This window comes from Macrobrachium nipponense, chromosome 3, assembly GCF_015104395.2.
Source record: "Macrobrachium nipponense isolate FS-2020 chromosome 3, ASM1510439v2, whole genome shotgun sequence".
Lineage (NCBI taxonomy): Eukaryota > Metazoa > Arthropoda > Malacostraca > Decapoda > Palaemonidae > Macrobrachium > Macrobrachium nipponense.
In genome coordinates this window covers 28,715,932-28,738,194 of record NC_087202.1, presented here as the reverse complement: position 1 = coordinate 28,738,194, position 22,263 = coordinate 28,715,932, and the positions used below count along the sequence as shown (strand labels likewise).

The 22,263-nt window shown below is 42.9% G+C and overlaps 1 protein-coding gene across 1 annotated transcript in view; it reads right to left on the bottom strand.

The window, feature by feature from the left end:
* LOC135222179 (uncharacterized) overlaps positions 1-22,263 on the bottom strand; it is a 232,737-nt gene that overhangs the window by 86,640 nt on the left and 123,834 nt on the right. The window contains exon 5 of the mRNA XM_064260338.1: positions 19,643-19,776. Within this exon, the coding sequence (XP_064116408.1) occupies positions 19,643-19,776 (134 nt within the window). The remainder of the gene's footprint in view (positions 1-19,642; positions 19,777-22,263) is intronic.

Here is a 22,263-nt window from a genome sequence, read left to right as displayed (position 1 = left end):
AATTCGTAACGCGCGGACGTAAAAAAATGTTATTTTAAAAAATTCACCGTAATTCTAAATATTGTTCTAGAGACTTCCAATTTGTTTCAAAATTATGACAAATGTTTAATATTACGATACTGTAAGAGTTTTAGATTAGAATTGCAGATTTCGACCATTTCGGACAAGTTAAATTTGACCGAATGTCGAAATTTTTATATATATTTTTTTTTATATGCACCTCTTTCGGAGATGGAAAAAGCTACAACCTTCACTTATTTTTTATTGTATTCTTCATGAATTTGCACACATTTTGATATATGAAACTCTATAAAACGGCTAATATGAAAAGGAGCAAATATTAGGATAATGCGATGTACGTATTCGGAGACTTGCGGCCGCGAATCGGCGCACGGAGTGAAGGTAAATATATTTTTCAAAAATTCACCATAAATCACAATATTGTTCTAGAGACTTCAAATTTGTTTCAAAATGAAGAAAAATGACGGAATATTACTAGGCCGTAAGAGTTTTAGCTTACAATTGCGTTTTTCAACTATTTCTGTAGGGTCAAATTTGACTGAACGTGATTTTTTTTCTATTTAAAGTGATTTATATGCAAATATTTCAAAAAGAGAGAAAAGCTACAACCTTCGATCATTTTTAGTTGTATTCTACATGAAATTGCGCACATTTTAATATATAAAACTTTATGTAACAGCTAATTTTAAATGGTGCAAACATTTCGACAATCACACAAAAAAAATTCTGATTTTTTCGGAAGTGTTACCGCGCGGACGTAAGGAAAAAATTTTTTTTTTTCATAAATTCACCATAAATCGAAATATTGTGCTAGAGACTTCCAAGTCATTGCAAAATGAAGGTAAATGATTGAATATTACTAGAATATAAGAGTTTTAGCTTACAATTGCGTTTTCTGGGCTCAGCTCGTGTCGCTGCGCGAAATATCCTTTAATCTATTATTTCTAGGGTAAATGCACTAACACATACCAGAGAATAAATAAATAAAGAAAAAGGTCAGTATAACTGACTCGCTCACCCCCCCAGAGGGTGTCGGTATGAACACTATGGCGAGTGAGACCACTACCACGAGCCAAATGCCAATAGAATTCTCCCACTACAAAATCCCCCAAGAGGAGAGCCGACCCACAGAGTGGGCAGCACCAACTACTACTACTCCATCCCATGCTGCCGACTGCTGCGCCTCTGGTGGCCATCCTTTTCAGTTAGCGCACACGATACACACGTGCCATTTTCTTCTCTGTGTTTTTGTGCCCTTTCCTTTGGATTTTATTACCATGGAGCGTGCAGCCATCGCAGCAGCTAAGTTAAGTACTCAGTGTTTATTGCTAATTGGTTTTTTCCGGCCCTGAGCACGTATTTGCCGTTTTTTAGGTATAAATACGATCTCTAGGTCGGAAGCATGGCAGCATGGTTCTGCCTCGTGGTGGGTCCGTTCTGGGTCGCCCATACCCAGAACATCCCCTTGCTTTTGTACGCTCTATTTTAATTATCCGCTTTGTTTAGGGTACGGTCTACGCGGTTTTGTCATGCATGCATGTCTTTTACCTTATGTAGGCTCTTCCATCCAGACCCTAGCCACGGCTCTTAGTATCGGCCTCGGCTAGCTTTGAGTGGTAGCCTTGCCTTCGGGTTAGTCGTACACTCCTGGATTTTTTCTCCTACTATTTTGTTTTCTTTCTTTCATTTTATTATTCATTTGTATTTTTTATGTGATATTTGTTAGGTTAGTTAGGCGTCTGGCTCACTTAGCCTAGGTCATGCCCACATTGGGCCTTTATGTTACCGCTTTTCAGCTCGGTTGCTTCCCGATAGCATCTCTCTGATCAGTTGGTTATGTTCTAAGGCCTTAGTTGTTGTTCTTCTCGCCCCGGTGGTCCCACTATTGTGATCACGAGGCAGCCAGACGCCTGTCCAGTCACCTTTCCCCCCTCCCGCTCTTCCATAGGGTCGGGGGGGTGGGTAGGCCTGCCATGCTCGCTCCACATACCCGAGCCTGCCTCCCCTCTCTCCCCCCAGGCGGAGGGGGTAGAGGGACGGGACAGACCCAGACTGGACTCGACCTCTCCGGCTTCTCGGTCCGGTCGGATGGTAAGGTGGGGGGGACTGGCCTTTCCCCCCCTCCGTTACTACTCCGTCGCTCCGTTACTAGCCCGAGTCTGTATGCCCCTTGCTCTTTCCCACCTTACTAGGGCTCCTTTACCACCGGAGACCTGGCATCCAGCGGAAAGGTGCTAGTCTACCCCACGGGGTGGACCGGAACATACAGTCGGTCCCTTCTAACCTCTCCGTTTCACTGAGTTATACACTCCGCCACGCACTGGACTTAGTCCGGTACGTTCGAGCTTTAGGTTTAAGATCTATTATGTTAAACTAGTAAGTTTATCTTAAGTACCTTAAACCATTCCCCCTCCCTTCATGTTTCACCGGATACCTCCGGGGTTATAGCCTATTCAGGCGATTAAGGGAGGGGCTATGCCCAAATTTTTTCCGAGCTCCGGCATGCAACGGAGTTCTTCTGTCCTTTAGCCTGTAAGTGATATTCTTTAAGATACTCATGTGTCTTTTCACTTACAGACCACCAACTGTGAGCATCCGGGATGCGCCGCCACACTTCAAGACCCATGTGGACACGAAGTTTGCCGTCCCATGCTCCATGCGCGACTCCGCACGGGGACATCCAGGTCTGGTACCATGAAACGTGTACCATATGTTACGATCTGGTGAGCCAGCTTTTAGACGGGGTAAGTATTCCATCTCCGGTAGCTGGTCCTCATCTGTTATAGTGCTTAAGTTTTACATCAATCACTCTAACTTAAGGTAAATTCAAGGGGCCTTATAGCCCCTATAATTTTAAGTTATGCTTTAAGTTAGCTTTAGTTTTAAGTTATTCTTAAATCTAATCAATACCCTCTCTTCCAGGCGCCGGCCGTGAGGGATCCGCACTGGCAACCCTGCGGGCCTGGGTCGGCGGTTTCGGGAAGAACGCCGCCAAGGGTATGCCCTACATCCTGGAGAAAAGGTTGGCGGTACTAATCTTCCCCGGAGGCAAGGCGACAGGATACGTCGACCCAGTAGAGGCGGCCCCGACTATCGCCTTCATCCAGCAACAGCTGGCTGCCTCATTGACTGACCAAGGCCAGGACATCTCCTCAGAAGTCGCGACGTTGGATATTAATGTAGAACCTATGGTAGGTGTGGACGACCTGTTGGTCGAGGTAGGTAAGGTGGACACCCAAGGGATACCCTTGGGTGCAACTGCTTCTTCTACTCCAGCAACCTCTCCATCCTTCCAAGGCTTTACGGGTAACGAATTATATACTCCTCCTGACGCTTCAGTTAGACCCAAGGTCAAGGGTCAAGCAGTGAAATCCTTGACGAAGACGTCGTCGTCGTCTAAGAAGACGGCTTCGGCGTCATCCTCTTCTCGTAAGTCTCCGGCTAGGAATCCCGGAGCAGAGAGATCTAAAGCTTCTGGGTCCGGCTCTAAGTCCTCGAGGAGTAAATCCTCCAGAGAGAGATCTCACACTCCGGCGGAGTCGTCAGTTCCGCTACCCTTGGTTCCAATTCAGAGCCACCCCTCCACCTCCGCAGCAGCTCCGGCTGGCTTTGGACTCCAATGCTGGTCTGTTACAACAGGTGGGCGACCTGGTTGGGTCTCTGAAAAGTAGCATGGAACAAATGATCTCTCGGTTGTCGGATAGGATTACCTCTCAAGACAGCATTATAGCCGGACTGAGCCAAGCTCCTCTAGCCTCTCCTCCACCTTTCAATACAGGTGGAACCCACTTCCCCGTATGACTCTCTACCTCCGTTCTCAATGAACAACCCTTGGAGAGTAGCGTCATACGCCCCCTTCCAAGACGGACTCATTTCTATCCCGGAATGTGGAACTCGGAGGATCGAGGACTTCGAGTTCTACCCGGAAGACCTTCAGCCTCCGTTCATCGGCTACGCAAGGCTCACCGCCTCAGCCATGACTCGGGATGATAAAGTACCAAAGGAGACAGTCCTCTATTCACGTGACCAGGCTCAGAGAGAATGGCTCAGGTGTCTAGAGGACATGGATTGTTCCAATACGAAAATCCAACCTTTCAAGAGTCCGTTTACGATCTTTACGATGGATGAGAGTACCCCGCTCCCTTTCCTGACAAAGATCGCGACGTCTACCATTCCAGCGGCCCAGAAGGGGGACCCCATGCCTCAACTGAAGGAAGCAGATCCTACATCTCCGTTACTTCCTTCAGCCGGAGAATTGTGGGAAGACTTACCTAACACCTTCTCAGCTGGCAAACTCAAACCGGACTGTGCTATGGAGCAGTTTGGTGAGAAGCTACCTAGGCTTCCAGATAGCCTTATTCAGGCAGAATTTGACGCCAAATCACGGTTAGCCAGATCTATTAATTCCATGGCTATGACCGAGGTGGCTACCATAGCCTATGGGTCAGAACCGCTCTTCAAGCTTATGACCAAATCCCTGACTCAAACGGTACAGTCAGATATGTTTGAGTTTGCCACTGCTAGGACGAATTGTAGGAAGCATGTCCTACAAGAAGCAACTATTCGGCACGAGCCGAATAGGTTACTTGCGTCGAGCATCTGGGGAGCAGACCTCTTCCCAGAAGCGATGGTGAAGGAGGTTCAGTCAGAGGCTACGAGGTTGAACCAGAGCCTTAAGGACCGTTGGGGTCTTACGGCCAAGAGACGACAAGATCTAGCAGCTAGAGGTAAGGGTCAAAGGAAACCTAGACGTTTCCAGCCCTACCAGAAAAAGCAGCCACGCTTTTCTCAGCAAGTTCCGGCTGTTCCCTTAGTGCAAACAGCCCAACCTTCCACCTCAAAGGCTCAATCACAGCCAATTTACGTTATCTCCCTCAGCCTCAGCCCTCCACCTCTTACGCCCTCTCTCCAGCTTACAATCAAGCCTTCGAGAGTCAAGCTTCACAGAAGTATGACCGCTCGGGTAAGGGAGGCAGAGGTAAGCGATCCTTTCGTGGAGAGGATCGGGAGGTCCCTTTAATAGGGGAAAACATTTCAGGGGAGGCCGAGGAGGCTACCAGAACCAATGAGGAATTTCAGGTAGGAGGGAGGCTGTTTCACTTTCGCCACCGGTGGAACTTCAGCAAGTGGGCTCAGAGCATTGTGTCAAAAGGCCTGGGTTGGAGCTGGTTAACGAACCCACCCCCATCCAGACCTTTCCGCCAACTTCCTTCCAAGGAACTGACGGAGTATGCGGAGGATCTCCTTCAGAAAGGAGCTATAGCGAGAGTCAAAAGGTTTAAAATTTCAAGGACGCTTGTTCAGCGTGCCAAAGAAAGGCTCACAAAAAAGAAGGGTAATCTTAGACTTGTCCCGCTTAAACTTAGCCATTCGCTGCGACAAGTTCAAGATGCTCACGATCTGTAATAAAATGTTTTTTTTTTAAATTCACCATAAATCTAAATATTTTTCTAGAGACTTCCAATTTGTTTAAAAATGAAGACAAATGATTGAATATTACGATACTGTAAGAGTTTTAGCTTAGAATTGCAGTTTTCGACCATATCTGATGAGTTAAAGTTGACCGAATGTCGAAATTTTTATATATATTATTTTTATGCAAATATTGCAAAAATGAGAAAAGCTACAACCTTCAAATATTTTTTATTGTATTCTTCATGAATTTGCGCACATTTTCATATATGAAACTCTATAAAACGCCTAATATGAAAAGGAGCAAATATTAGGAGAATGCGACGTACGCATTTCGGAGATTTGCGGCCGCGAATCGGCGCGCGGAGGGAAAGAAAGTTTTTTTTTTAAATTCACCATAAATCTAAATATTGTGCTAGACACTTCGAATTTGTTTCAAAATGAAGATAAATGACTGTATATTACTAGATTGTAAGAGTTTTAGCTTACAATTGCGTTTTTCGACTATTTCGGTAGAGTCAAAGTTGACCGAACGTAGTTTTTTTTCTATTTATCGTGATTTATATGCAAATATTTCAAAAAAGAGAAAAGCTACAACCTTCAATCATTTGTTGTTGTATTCTACATGAAATTGTGCACATTTTCATATACAAAACTTTATGTAACAGCTAATTTTAAATGGTGCACACATTTCGACAATCGCAAGGAAAAATTTCTGATTTTTTTCGGAAGAGTTACCGAGCGGACGTAAGAAAAATGTTTTTTTTTTTTTCATAAATTCACCATAAATCGAAATATTGTGTTAGAGACTTCCAATTCCTTGCAAAATGAAGGTAAATGATTGAATATTACTAGAATATAAGAGTTTTAGCTTACAATTGCGTTTTTTCGACCATTTCGGTGGTCAAAGTTGACCGAAGGTCTAAATTTTTGCACTTAAAGTTATTTATATGAAAATATTTCAAAACTGATAAAAGCTACAACCATGGGTTGTTTTTAGTTGTATTGTGCATGAAATTGCACACATTTCCATATATAAAACTTTATGTAACGGCAAATTTAAAATGGTGTAAACATTAGGACAATCGCACAAAAAAAAATTATTCGAAGAGTTACCGCGCGGACGTAAGGAAAAAGTTTTTTCATAAATTTACCATAAATCGAAATATTGTGCTAGAGACGTCCAATTTGTTGCAAAATGATGGCAAATGATTGAATATTACTAGAATATAAAAGTGTTAGCTTACAATTGCGTTTTTCGACCATTTCGGTAGAGTCAAAGTTGACCGAAGGTTGAAATTTTGGCACTTATCGTTATTTATATGAAAATATTTCAAAACAAATAAAAGCTACAATCATGAGTATTTTTTTGTTGTATTTTACATGAAATTTCGCACATTTTCATATATAATACGGATAATTTAAAACAGTGCAAAAATTATGTCAAAGTGACGAAATAATTTTTTGAGATGTGTCACTGATAGTTTTTAGTGCGATAAGAAAGAAATTCGCGCTTGCGCGCCTTCGTAATGATTGTAAACAAAACAACGCCTTGATCCGTGAACTCCCAGCATCCCCTAAGGGGCGAGTGATTCAAAAGTTTTTGGCTGGTAGGCCTATAAGTATTTTTCCGCGAATTTAAAAAAAAAACTTTTTTGAGTCGACGTCTAATACGTCCAATCGGCATACGGGAGACATTTTGACTCGACGTTTAATACGTCCAATCGGCGTAAGAGGGTTAACCTGGAAAACTCTATACACACTACTACATTCAACACAAATGAGTGTCACACCAAGGTCTACCATACCATACATTTGTTTCCAAGACTGACATCACTGTATCTTCCAATCATAGATAACAAGAGCTACTATCAGTAGCTGAATTTCATCTCCCATAACACTTTTTCAGTGCAGAAAACTAGCTGTAGAGACTCAAGAGAAGAGTCAAGTATCCATCTTGTGACCACTTACCCAAGAAAACAGAGATAATTGCAAGAAATCTGGATTTCTTCCAAATATAATCAGGGAACGGTGGTACTGGGATTATTTATGAAATTTATCAAAACTATCTTACTATAATTTCATTACATCACAGACAGTACAATACCTACAAGTAATATGAAACTATTCAATCATATATGAGACCTACAGTATTAACCCTTAAACGCCGAAGCGGTATTTTAAAAATCCTCTCCCGTATGCCGTTGGCGTTCGCGAGCGAGCGCCGAAGCGGAAAAAATGTTTTTTTCATAAAATCACAGCATGCTTAGTTTTCAAGATTAAGAGTTCATTTTTTACTCCTTTTTTTTCATTGCCTGAAGTTTAGTATGCAACCATCAGAAATGAAAAAAAAAATCTCATTATCATATATAAATATTGGGATATCTGACAGAGCGAAAAAAAATTTCATATATAATTGTATACAAAGCGCGCTGTGAGCAAAACGGTTAAAGATAAAAAGTTAATTTTTTTCGTTGTATTGTACACTAAATTGCATTCATTTTGGTATATAACACATTGTAAAATGATCAAGGCAACACAGAGAAAATATTATCACAAAATAATGCATGTATTTGTAATGCGCGGACGTAAAAAAAAAAATAAAATAAAAAGTTTTCAAAAATTCACCATAAATCGAAACATTGTGCTAGAGACTTCCAATTTGTTGCAAAATGAAGGTAATTGATTGAATATTACTAGAATGTAATAGTTTTAGCTTAAAATTCCGTTTTTTGACCATTTCGGTTGAGTCAAAGTTGACCGAAGGTAGAAATTATGGCACTTATCGTTATGTATATGAAAATATTTCAAAACTGATAAAAGCTACAACCATGAGTTGTTTTTTAGTTGTATTCTACATGAAATTTTGCACATTTTCATATATAAAACTTTATGTAACAGCTAATTTAAAATGGTGAAAACTTTACGACAATTGGACAAAAAAATTTGATTTTTTTTCAGAAGAGTTACCGCGCGGACATAAGGAAAAAGTTTATTTCATAAATTCACCATAAATCGAAATATTGTGCTAAAGACTCTAATTTGTTGCAAAATGAAGGTAAATGATTGAATATTACTAGAATGTAATAGTTTTAGCCTACAATTACGTTTTTTAACCATTTCGGTCGAGTCAAAGTTGACCGAGGAAGGTTGAAATTTTGGCAATTATCGTTATGTATGAAAATATTTCAAAACTGATAAAAGCTACAAACCATGGGTTGTTTTTTTTCTTGGTATTCTACATGAAATTGCACACTTTTCTATATAAAAATTTTTATGTAACAGCTAATTTAAAAGGGTGCAAACATTATGACAATCTGACAAAAAAATTTCTGCTTTTTTGGAAGAGTTACTGCGCGGAAGTAAGGAAAATGTTTTTTTATCATAAATTCACCATAAATCAAAATATTGTGCTAGAGACTTCCAATTTGTTGCAAAAAGAAGGTAAATGATTGAATATTACTAGAATGTAATAGTTTTAGCTTACAATTGCGTTTTTTCCACCATTTCGGTCGAGTCAAAGTTGACCGAAGGTCGAAATTTTGGCACTTATCGTTATGTATATGAAAAAATGTCAAAACTGATAAAAGCTACAACCATGAGTTGAGTTGTTTTTAATTGTATTCTACATGAAATTGCGCACATTTTCATATATAAAACTTTATGTAACGGCTAATTTAAAATAGTGCGAACATTATGACAATCGGACGAAAAAATTCTGATTTTTTTCGGAAGTTACCATGCGGACGTAAGGAAAGTTTATTTCATAAATTCACCATAAATCAAAATATTGTGCTAGAGACTTCCAATTTGTTGCAAAATGAAGGTAAATTATTGAATATTACTAGAATATAAGAGTTTTAGCTTACAATTGCGTCTTTCGACCATTTCGGTAGTTAAAGTTGACCAAAGGTTGAAATTTTGGCACTTATCGTTATTTATATGAAAATATTTCATAACTGTTACAAGCTACAACCATGAGTTGTTTTACGTTGTATTCTACATAAAATTGCGCACATTTTCATATATAATACTCCATGTAACGGCCAATATAAAATGGTGCACAAATTATGTCAGTGATGAAATCATTTCTGAGATGTGTCGCCGATACTTTTTAGTGTTAGAAGAAAGAATTTCCCGCTTGCGCGCTTGGGTAACAATTGTAACCAAAACAACGCCTTGACCCGTGAGCTCCCAGCATCTCCCAAGGCGCATGATTCAAAAGTTTTCGCCTAGTAGGCCTATAACTATTTTTTCCGCGAATTTAAAAAAAAACTTTTTTATATCGACGTACCATACTTCCAACCAGCACCCAACAGACAATTTATATTGACGTTTAATACGTCCAATCGGCGTTAAAGGGTTAAACTATTCAATCATACATATGAGACCTTACCTTACAGACCTTACATCTTGTTCAGGTTGCCCAGGTCCCTCAGTGTGAGGCACCTCTAATGTCTACCAGAGAGTTGCTAGTGCATATTCCAGTATATTTTGCATCATCCAATCTTGGATGGTCTGGGATGCAGCTTAGATATTTGTCAAGCTTATTCTTAAACACATCTACGCTCACTCCTGATATATTCCTCAGATGAGCTGGCAACGCATTGAATAGACGCTGTATTGTCGATGCTGGTACATAGTGGATTAACGTCCTTTGTGCTTTCCTTTCCTGGTAGAGTTTTGGGCACTATTAATCTACGTCTGCTTGTTTTTTCTGATATTTTTAGCTCCATGATGTTTTCAGCAATTCCTTCTACCTGTTTCCATGCCTGAATTATCATGTAACGTTCTCTTCTCCTTTCTAGACTATATAATTTTAAAGAGTGTAGTCTTTCCCAGTAGTCAAGATCCTTAACTTCTTCTATTCTAGCTGTAAAGGACCTTTGTACACTCTCTATTTGTGCAATATCCTTTTGATAGTGTGGGTACCATATCATATTGCAATATTCAAGTGGACTACAAACATACATTTTATACAGCATAATCATGTGTTCAGCTTTTCGTTTTGGAGTGCCGTAACAACATTCCCATTTTTGCTTTACATTTTGCCAATAGAATTGCTATTTGATCATTGCTTAACATGTTCCTATTCATCACACCAAGGTCTTTAACTGCTTCCGTATTTTGATTGTCTCATTTCTGGGCTCAGCCCGTGTCGCTTTGTGAAATATCCTTTTAGCACATATTTCTAAGGTAAATATTACTAACATTACCAGAGAAAAAACTAAAATGGGATGTCAGAGTATTCTGACTCGCTCACCTTATATAAAAGGTGTCGGTATGGTTTCTGGGGCGAGTAAAACCACTACCACGGGTCTCTTACCATTTAGATCCATCCTTCTACAAAATCCCCCTGCTAGAGAGGGCTGATACACAGCCCACACCAGTAACTACTACTACTAGCGCTCCCAACACCAGCACAAGCGCCTCTAGCGGTCATCCTTTTCGTTAGCTCCATCTCGCACACGTGTTTTTTCTCGCTGTGTTTTTGTGCTTACATTTTTGGATTTATCATTCATCATGGAACTCCAAGCCATTGCCGCAGCTAAGTTAAGTACAGGTACTATCCTACTTACAACCAAGTTTGGTTCCGACCCACTGGTTGTAAGTCAGAATGGATGTAAGTCGAACCTTAGAAAGTGGCCAACATACTGGGTAGGGTATACTATCAAACCTTTGCTATATAAGTGCCTACTTAGTACTGTAATGCAATGTACAATCATTATTTCAATCTTTTTACCATAATGTACTTCTACTAATACATTTTAATCATTTATGTAATAGTATATATTACGTACAATCAGGCATTGAGTTACAATGGGGTTAGGTTCTTGCATGAATGTCAGAAGTCGATTCTTACGTAAATTGGTTTGCAATTCAGTCTACAGTACAGTTAATACCAAATGATGCTGCAGATAGGGCAGGGTAACTCAAACTGATGCTGCCTGAGTGATGAGAGTTCTCATGCCTGAGTGATGAGAGTTCTCATGAGATGGCGCAGTGCCAAGTAACTCAATGGTCAACTGTCTGAAGTAAGGTTGTAAGTACGAGTGGTCATATGTCGAGCAGGTTGTAAGTCGGATAGTAGTTGTACTGCTAAAGTGTTTCACATATTTTTAGCCAGCTAGGGCCCGTTTTACCACTTTTATTTAGGTTTTATGACGGCGCCCTCAGCGGCATGGCTACAGGGTCGTCCCAGTCGGCTCGCCCCACGTGTTTCATTATTTCATGCTTCTTCAGTCTTCCATACCACTGTAGCTGGAACCTTGCAGTATTTATATGATTACATTTTTGTGTTGTGCAAGATGTGCTTGTGCTTTACATATCACGGGGATTCTAGCTCGATTGAGCTCCTGCCTATGTTACCTTAGCTCAGCGTTCATGCATGCATGTCCCTTTGTCTAGGTCTGTTAGGCGTATTAGGACATATGTCCTCTCTTTTAAGTCCTGCCACCCTGGCCGTCGCCCTCCGTTCTTACGTACCGGCAGAGGCCAGCTCCCGAGTAGTTAGGCGCCCTCCCCTCCAGGTCGGTTAGCCTAACTTCTCCAAGACACTGCTTTCTCTTTTTCTGCTTATTCTTTTCCTTTCCCTGTGTTATTTTCTCTATTGCATGCTAGAGACGGTTAGAGGTAGCCTAGGCTACCTCAGTTCGCCTGGTCTGTCCTACCGCGTGGCCCTACCACGTTCACGGAGAACCAGGCGATCACCATGAGCCACCCAGCTCTGTCCCCCTGCTTCTCCCTCCCTACGGGGGGAGTATCGCTAGCTCACGTTGCCACAGCAGCCATCCGGGCTCTCTCCCCTCTTCCCCTCTACTCGGGGAGGATACGGGAGTCAGCAGGAGGACATCTGGGGCTGACTCTTCCTACCGCTCTCACCCTTGGTTCCACGGGGGGGAGGGGGGTGTCCTCTCTCTCTCTCTCTCTCTCTCTCTCTCTCTCTCTCTCTCTCTCGTCTCTTCTCTCTCTCCTGTGCGCTCGGGCTCGGCTGGCCACCACGCTCGACCGTGCTCGGGGCCCCTCGGGTCCCTTGCTGCTCTCTCTCACCCCGAGTCACCTCCCTTGCCCACCGCATCAGTGGCGGGCTCCGCTGGCTCTGCCGGCTCCGCCAGCTCCTTAGGGGGGTGACGGAGAGAAGCTCCGCTGCATGCATCTACATTATTTACCATTATTTATTCTTGTTATTATTGCTACATGGTTTTATGTTCCGCTAAGCCGGCGGAGTTCCCGCTCACCAACCGGGTTCTCCTCCTGCCTGCGAGTTTTTCATTACTGCGGAGCTATGCTCCCCTTAATTATTTATTTACTTGTTTAGCCTACTCATGCTTCTCCCGCCGTCCTCGTACTCCTCGCTCCGGCATATAGGCTGGTTACTAGTTTGGTGGAACTCCTTACTCCGGTACGCCGGAATTATACTAACTAGTATACCAGTCCTATTGAACACTCACCACTACAGGAGAACAAGAGAAGGCTAACATCTATGTTAACCACTCCGGTATCCTCCGGTGTTTAATATCACTTACTGGACTTAGTCCTGTTAGTCAGTGTTGATACTCATGTATCTGTTCACTTAAAGGCCACCCATTGCCAGGAATCTGGCTGTAACACTGTCCTGCAGGACCCCTGTGGGCACGAGGTCTGCCGGACCCACGCCGTCTGCGCCATCCGCTATGGGGACATAGCGGTCTGGCACCATGAGAGCTGTTCCATTTGTTATGATCTTGTAGATCAGTTTACCTCCGGTGTAAGTATATGTCGGAGTACAATTGCTATATATTTTGGCCTATACAGGTACAGCCCTAATAAGTGATATAATAAGTGATATAATCACTGATATAGTTAGACATATAATTTTAAGCTCCCCTAGCCTAAGGCTTACAATAACCCTCTCTTTCAGGCTGCTGCTGTCAAGGACGCCGCATCAACCACCCTGAAAGCCTGGGTCGGCGGATTTGGGAAGAATGTTACCAAGGGGCAGCCATACATCCTCGACAAGAATATGGCTGTCTGGATCTTCCCCAGCGGAAAGCCTACCTGCTACGTCGACCCGGCAGCGGCGGCCCCGTACATCGCCACCATTCAACATCAGGTGGCTCAGGCACTAGCAGACCCGGGGAACTCAGAAATCGCAGACAACGTGGCAACGCTAAACTTGGACCTCGAGCCGATGGCGGTAGGTGAAGCAGGTAGTATGCTAGATGAGGCAAGTTTGTTGGGGGCTCAAGGGCTTCCCTTGGGTCCGTCTGGATCTACTTCCCCTATCCCTTCTACTGCTTCTTTTCAAGGATTTTTCAGAGTGAACTTTCGGTTAGGCCGAAGTCCACTCAAGCTATCCCTAAGGTAAAAGGGAAGCGTGAGACTAAGACCCTGGAGAAGACGGTGTCTAAAAAGACTACGTCTACTTCTTCTCATAAGTCTCCGGCTCACCATCCTGGAGCAGAGAAGTCGAAGTCTACCTCTTCGCACTCCAAAGGGTCCAGAGGCAAGTCCTCGAGGGACAAGGCTCAGCTACCTGCAGATCCTGAGCCTTCGACCTCTACGGGGACACGCCCCAAGACTCCTGCCGTGATCAAGGAACCTAGCCCCTTCGACACGGAAGCATTTACTGCAAATATCATGCAGCAAATGGGGAACTTTGTCGGGAACCTAGTTCAGGACAAGTTCGAACAGATGTTGACTCACATCTCTTCTTCTTTTGAGGAGTCGGGCCAGTCGATCCGAAGCATTTCGGAAAGACTGACCAACCAGGAGAACCTGATGGCAGGTCTCCGAGAGAACCCTTCAGCAGTTCTCCCACAGCCCGGTATGGACGCGCAAGCCATGCCGGACTACAACACCCTCCCTCCTTATACGGCGAGCAACCCCTGGCGGGTCTCGTCTTATGCCCCCTTTAAGGACGGAATGCTAACGTTGGGGACTGTGGTACTCGAAGGCATGAGGACTTCGAGTTCCACCCTGCTGACCTGCAGCCCCCCTTCACTGGTTACGCCCGTCTTACGGAGACAGCGATGAGGAGGGAGGACAGAATACCTAAGGAGACTGTCATTTTCAGCCGTGATCAGGCTCAGAGAGATTGGCTGAGGAACCTAGAGGACTGGGAATGCACCAATACCAAGATGCAAGCCTTTAAGAGTCCCTTTACTATCTTTGTGGTAGACGGAGAAACCCCCATTCCGTTCACCACAAAGGTTGCAGTTAACTCTTCAGGCCGCTATGAGGGATGAGCCCATGCCTCAACTCCGAGAAACGGAGCCCACGTCTCTTCTCCTCCCAGGCACCGAAGATCTTTGGGCAGATCTCCCAGCTACCTTTGCAGTAGGGAAACTCAAGCCAGATTGTGCAATAACACAATTTAGCGAAAGGCTTCCAGGCTCCCAGACAATCTCATACAGGCTGAATTTGACGCTAGGACCAGGCTAGAAAGGTCCCTAAATACCCTGGTAATGACAGAGGTTTCAGCCGTGACTTAGGGCACTGAACCCCTTTTCAAATTGATTGCTAAGTCACAGACCCACACGGTGCAATGTGATCTTTATGACTTCGCGATTGCAAGACGCAATTGCAGGAAACACGTCCTGCAAGAGGCTACCATTCGCCACGAACCGAATAAGTTGCTCGCGGCTTCCATCTGGGGTGCTGACCTCTTCCCAGAGTTGATAGTCAACTCGGTTCAGCACAAGGTGACAAGACTTAATCAAAGTCTTAAGGTCCGTTGGGGACTTTCGAGCAAGAGGAAACCTGAATCAACTTCCTCTTCTAAAAAGTTGAAAAAGCCCAGGAAATTCCAGCCTTTCCAGGCTACCCAACAGCAACAGGTAGTACAGGCAGTGCAGTCTCTCAGGTGGCACAACCCTCCACTTCGATGAGTCAATCACAACAATTCCTCCTATTGACTCCCCAGAGTCAGCCCTCTACCTCTTTCGCAGTATCACCGGCCTTTAATCCAGTTTTTGAAGGCCAAGCTTTCCAACCTTTTAACAGGTTTGGAAGAGGCAGTAGGGCTAGAGGTGCATTTTGCCAAAGAGGTGGCGGAAGAACACCTAGCAGAGGCAAACACTTCCGAGGAGGACGCGGGTCACGACCTGCCCCAAGTCAGTGAGAACCTTCAGGTAGGAGGGAGACTGTTCCTCTATCACCACAGATGGGGGTTCAGCAATTGGGCACAAAGTATTGTGTCCAAAGGACTGGGATGGAGCTGGATCAAGGGTCCTCCTCCATCCAAGACCTTCCTTCAAAGGCCAACATCGGAATTGACAGAGTACGCTCAAGAACTCCTTCAGAAAGGAGTAGTGTCAAAAGTCAAGCATTTAAAGTTTCAAGGTCGCTTGTTCAGCGTGCCAAAGAAAGGCTCAAACCAAACGAAGAAATAAAATTTTAGACTTGTCCTGTCTAAACTTATTCATTCGTTGCGACAAGTTCAAAATGCTGACTATCTCGCAGGTGCGGACCTTACTTCCCCGTGGGGCCATCATCACCTCTATCGATCTTACAGACGCATACTATCATATCCCAGTGGCAAGACACTTCTGCCCGTACCTAGGTTTCAGACTAGGGAACCAGGCATTCTCCTTCAAAGTAATGCCCTTCGGGTTGAACGTGGCCCCAGGGTATTCACGAAGATGGCGGAGACAGAGTTCAACAACTAAGGTCTCGGGGGATAATGGTAGTCGCGTATCTGGACGATTGGCTTGTTTGGGCAACAACCATAGAAGAATGCCGCAAAGCAACGGTCAAAGTAATACAGTTTCTGGAACATCTGGGGTTCCAAATAAACAAGACCAAGTCCAGGCTAATGCCGGACTCCCGCTTTCAATGGCTCGGCATTCAGTGGGATTTAAACTCCCATACTCTGTCAATTCCGTCGGCCAAAAGGAAAGAAATAGCCAAAGCAACAAAACAATTCCTCAAATGCAAACAAACATCAAGGAGAAACCAGGAAAGGATCCTAGGTTCTCTCCAATTTGCCTCAGTGACAGACGTTCTACTGAAGGCAAAGCTAAAAGACATAAACCGGGTCTGGCGCTCCGAGAGCAAACAACAAGTCTCGGGACAAATTGTCAGTCATCCCGCCGATTCTCCGCAAACGACTCCGCCCCTGGGCGGAGGTCAAGAATCTATCAAAATCAATTCCTCTTCAATTTCCCCCTCCGGCATTAGTTATCCACACGGATGCTTCACTAAGCAGTTGGGGAGGGTACTCTCAGTTCAAAAAAGTACAAAGGACTTGGTCCCCTCAGTTCTGCCAGCTTCACATCAATGTATTAGAAGCTATGGCAGTGTTCCTCACACTGAAGAGACTCCTACCAGCCAAGAAATCTCATATCAAGCTGGTATTAGACAGCGCAGTAGTAGTACACTGCATCAACAGAGGAGGATCCAAATCAAGCCATGTGAACCATGTCATGATAGCCATTTTTTCACTAGCAGCCAAGTACAAATGGCACCTATCCTCCACTCACCTGGCGGGGGTAAGGAACGTAATAGCAGACGCCTTGTCTCGTTCAGTTCCTCTAGAATCGGAGTGGTCTCTGGACAGGCGTTCATTCCAGTGGATATGCCAAAAGGTTCCAGGACTCCAAGTGGATCTTTTCGCTTCACAGTCGAACCACAAGCTCCCGTGCTATGTGGCCCCCAACCTGGACCTTCTGGCTTATGCCACAGACGCCATGGCCATAAATTGGAATCAGTGGAAGAAAGTGTACATCTTTCCTCCAGTGAATCTTCTTCTGAAAGTTCTGAACAAACTCAGGACTTTCAAGGGACAAGTTGCCCTAGTAGCCCCCGATTGGCCCAAGAGCAACTAGTTCCCACTACTTCTGGAATTGGGTCTCCAACCTCAACAGATTCCCAATCCCAAGCTATCTCAACCAGTACAAACGAGGACTGTGTTCGCTTCCTCAGGAATTCTCAAACCCCTAACTTTATGGACTTCATGAATTTCGCAGCTAAAAGAGATGCAGACATTGATCCTCAAAACATCCTTTTCCTGGAATCGGATAAAAGAGAATCGACCCTACGTCAGTGTGATGCAGCTGTTAAGAAACTAGCCAATTTTCTGAGGGAAACAGAATCTCGAACCATGACTACCAACCTGGCTATCTCCTTCTTCAGATCCTTATTTGAAAAAGGTTTAGCAGCCAGTACTATTACTACCAATAAGTCAGCTCTAAAGAAAATATTTCAATTTGGTTTTAAAATAGACTTAACAGATTCCTATTTCTCGTCTATTCCTAGAGCTTGTGCTAGGCTCAGACCAACAGACACACCTAGCTCAGTTTCATGGTTCTTAAATGATATTCTCAAACTGGCTTCAGATACTGATAACGATTCATTTGGCTAGATACCCCTCCTCCTAAGGAAAACATTATTTCTTTTAAGCCTGGCCTCAGGAGCCAGGGTATCTGAACTGTCAGCCCTTTCTAGAGATTCGGGCCATATCGAATTTCTTCCATCAGGAGAAGTTCTCCTCTCTCCAGATCGAAAATTTTTGGCCAAAAATGAGGATCCTTCAATGAGGTGGGCCCCTTGGAAGATCCTTCCTCTTCCTCAAGACCCCTCTTTATGTCCAGTTACGACCTTACGAGCCTATCTTTCCAGGACATCTATGAGATCCTCAGGCCCCTTATTTATGAGGGAAAAAGGTGGCACTATTTCCTTGAAAGGAATTAGGCAACAGATCTTGTACTTTATTAAACAAGCCAACCCAAATTTGTTCCCCAAAGTCCACGACATTAGGGCAGTAGCCACCTCAATCAACTATTTCTAACACATGAATTTTGATGATCTGAAAAAGGACACAGGCTGGAAATCGCCGACAGTATTCAGACGCCACTACCTGAATCCTTAGAATCTCTTAAGTTTCCAGCAGTAGCAGCGGGAAACACAGTTTCTCCTGACTCTGCCTAAGTAGTTTAGTTATAGATCCAGATCTCTTTTCTACCTGCCTCACTAACATCCTTCCTGTAATCCTGCCACCAGGTTCTACTCTGTTTTGAGCCTTAGCTGCCAAAAAAGAGCTATAATTGTGAGGTTTTCCTTATTTTTTTGCTAGGATTACTCACACCTGTAAATAACCTATTTATAGTCTAGTTTTAAGGTTATTGTAAGTTATCATAAGTTTACCATAAGTTATCATAAGTTATATTAAGTATATATATTATAACTTCTATAATTATAAGTTTTAGATTATACTACTCCAATATACTCTGTTTTTTCTTACTCCCTACTGATATTTTATTTTACCCCAAGCTTGTGGCCATTTCTCTGGTACTATTTCACAAAGCGACATGGGCTGAGCCCAGAAAAGGGATTTGATGAAGGAAAAATCTATTTCTGGGCAAGGGCCTGTGTCGCTCAGTGAAATCCCACCCTGCTTTATACCCACCCTTGGGCCCAAGCTTGATTTTCTAACTCCAAGGATGGCCGCTAGAGGCACTCGTGCTGGCGTTGGGAGCGCTAGTAGTAGTAGCTACTGGTGTGGACTGTGTATCAGCCCTCTCTAGCAGGTGGATTTTGTAGAAGGATGGATCTAAATGGTAAGAGACCCGTGGTAGTGGTTTCACTCGCCCCAGAAACCATACCGACACCTTTTATATAAGGTGAGCGAGTCAGAATACTCTGACATCCCATTTTAGTTTTTTCTCTGGTAATGTTAGTAATATTTATCTTAGAAATATGTGCTAAAAGGATATTTCACTGGGCGACACGGGCCCTTGCCCAGAAATAGATTTTCCTTCGTCAAAATCCCTTTATTAGGTCCCCTATATGCATATAGCTTTCCTTCTCTATCTCCATAATTTATTGATGCAAATTTATCAGAGTTAAATACCATCCTATTTACAGTCTGCCCAATCATATGTTTTGTTAAGGTCTCTTTGTAGCGTGTTTCTATCTTCATCACAAGAATTTCTCTACTTATTCTTGTGTCATTGGCGAAACTACTCAGAGAGAGAGAGAGAGAGAGAGAGAGAGAGAGAGAGAGAGAGAGAGAGAGAGATATGACTGTCAAAATTTAAGGTCCTCCTTTTGGGGATCTCTTGGCAACATTCCTCAAGACAGATTAAGGGGTCCTTCTTAAGGGGATCTCTTGGAAACATTCCTCAAAACTAAATCATTATATAATTAATCAAGTAATGATTGATTTCACAATGAAAAAGCCTCAATACATTTCTATGTATAAATGAAAGAATAATTAACAACACTGTACCTTCCATGTGTATTCCGACTGGTGAGAATTATTTGAAGCCTTCTCTTTCTGTGATAATCTTTGGCCAGATGGTTGGAAATTCCCATGATGTCCCCTTTGGTCCCTTTCTGACAATACAGTGGGGGCATAATATTCTGGAATAGAAAGTTTAAAACAAAATAAAAGTTCATAAGAAGTGAATTAACAAGTATTAATGATGCAGCTGATTTAATTTCCCAATACTTCTAATTCAATTCATTCACAGTTCCTAGGAAGAAACAATTTTTGCATCATTACAAAACTCAAAAGCATACCAAAATATGTGCTTCCCTTACAGAAAAATGACAATTTTAAATAATTAAACAGAAATTTAAATATATCTATATATATTATATATATATATATATATATATATATATATATATATATTGTATATATATTATATATATAGTACTGACCAAGTAATTACATTGCTATAAGTTTCACTTATACAGCAGTTTGAATTCAAATTTTGCAGGGAATACTTCAAACCATTGTGCAGGTGACCAACCAGCCCATTACATAGCGGGAGAATAGGAACGACTGTAAGCAGAAAGCTCAGTTTGTTCATGTCTTATGTGCATCAGCAGGAGGAGGGTGGGTTCAGATTCATGATGACAGGCAGCTCCGCACCCACCTTTTGCGGCATAATTTCTGACTGGCAATTTGGTTTTACAGCGTTCGTCAATTATATTAACCCTTAAACGCCGAAGCGATATTTTAAAAATCATCTCCCATATGCCGGCGGCGTTCGCAAGCGAGCGCCGAAGCGGAAAAAATGTTTTTTTCAAAAATCACAGCACGCTTAGTTTTCAAGATTAAGAGTTCATTTTAATGAAAAAAAATATAATTATCATATATAAATATTGGGATATATGATAGCGCGAAAAAAAATTTCATATACATAATTGTATACAAATCACACTGAGCAAAACTGTTAAAGCTAAAAATGTTATTGTTATAATACAATTAAGTTTGTTCATACTTACCTGGCAGATATATATATAGCTGTATTCTCCGAAGTCCGACAGAATTTCAAAATTCGCGGCACACGCAGTGGGCGGCAGGCGGTGGTACCCATTCCCGCCGCTGGGAGGCGGATATCAGGAACTATTCCCATTTTCTATTCATATTTTATCAGTGCCACTGTCTCCTGAGGGGAGGTGGGTGGGCACTTAATTATATATATCTGCCAGGTAAGTATGAACAAACTTAATTGTATTATAACAATAACATTTTGTTCATGAAACTTACCTGACAGATATATATATAGCTGAATCCCACCTTCGGATGGTGGGAAGAGACAGAATAGGATTTTGGGAAACTAAATTAAGTTGATGATATACATCTTGGTTCCTCACCTGTTAGCATAGCCGACTTCGTGATTACTGTCACTAAAGTCTGCTTCTGCGTTACTAGAGTTGCCAGCGAGGTAGAGACCTGTAATGCTGGTGCGCTCTAGATGATCTGTCAACAGGGGCGTGACCACAATGTGACTAGACCATATGACCATACTTCTGAGGGCAACGAAGCTAAAACCACCACCTGACCTAACCTATTAAAGTTAGTTCCATAACTTCTAGGCTAAAGAAAAGGAACGCGCCTCAAGCGACCAACCCTTCAAAGTTAAAAGCACACCTATCCCTTTTCTATAGGATAGGATTCGTGTTGCTTGCTGCCCCCAATAATATATCTACGGATATGTATGGTCTAGCGACTTACAGATCTCAAATGTCGTCTTCACATCCCGTCGGGAGTGTGAAGCGAACACAGAGTAGCTTCGCTAAAGCGTGGCACTCAGGATGTTACTGAGTGTCATGCTCTGTTGAAATGCTTCCGAGGCCGCGCCCTCACCTCTTGAGCATTCATATTAAGAAAAAATCTCAAATCTTTATGCAAACATAATGAATGAGACTTCTTAAAAGAACTCCTTGACTATAATGCCAGGGTGTTCTTGGACATGAACCAGTCTGGTCTTTTACGGAACACCGCAGATTGTCCGTTGACCTCGACTTACTATAGTTTTATTAAGATAAAACTTGAGAGACCCGACAGGGCACAGGACTCTCTAATGCCTTTGCCCAATAATTTGTGCCATACCCTTGGTCTCCAAACCTTCGGGTCAAGGGTTAGACAGGTTTTCGTTCTTATCAAGAACGGAAGGCTTAGAGGACAGACCGCATTATGTCCTTTAAAGCTAAAACCTCTGATGATAGCTAAAAGCTCACTAACCCTCTTTGCCGTGGCTAGAGCGGTTAGAATGTTAGCCTTTCTGGTCACGTGTATTAAGTTCGCAGAAAGGATAGGTTCGAAATGCTTTTGGCATCAGAAACTCAGACTACGTCTAAGTTCCATGCCGGAACCTGCGATCCAGAGAATTTCAAGATCTCCCCAGACCTCAAAGATCGTGAAGCTTTGTTGTTTGACAGAACCGAATCTCTGAGCCTAGAGGCCGTCAACAACATATTTGCATATTCTACAATAGTTAGGACTTCTATCTTATCTCGTACTTCATACGGAAAGATAGAACCATAAAGAAATTCACAGAGGTCGAGTTGGAGGAACAGTCATTTCCCTTCACTATCCAGAAACGGCCCGCTCCG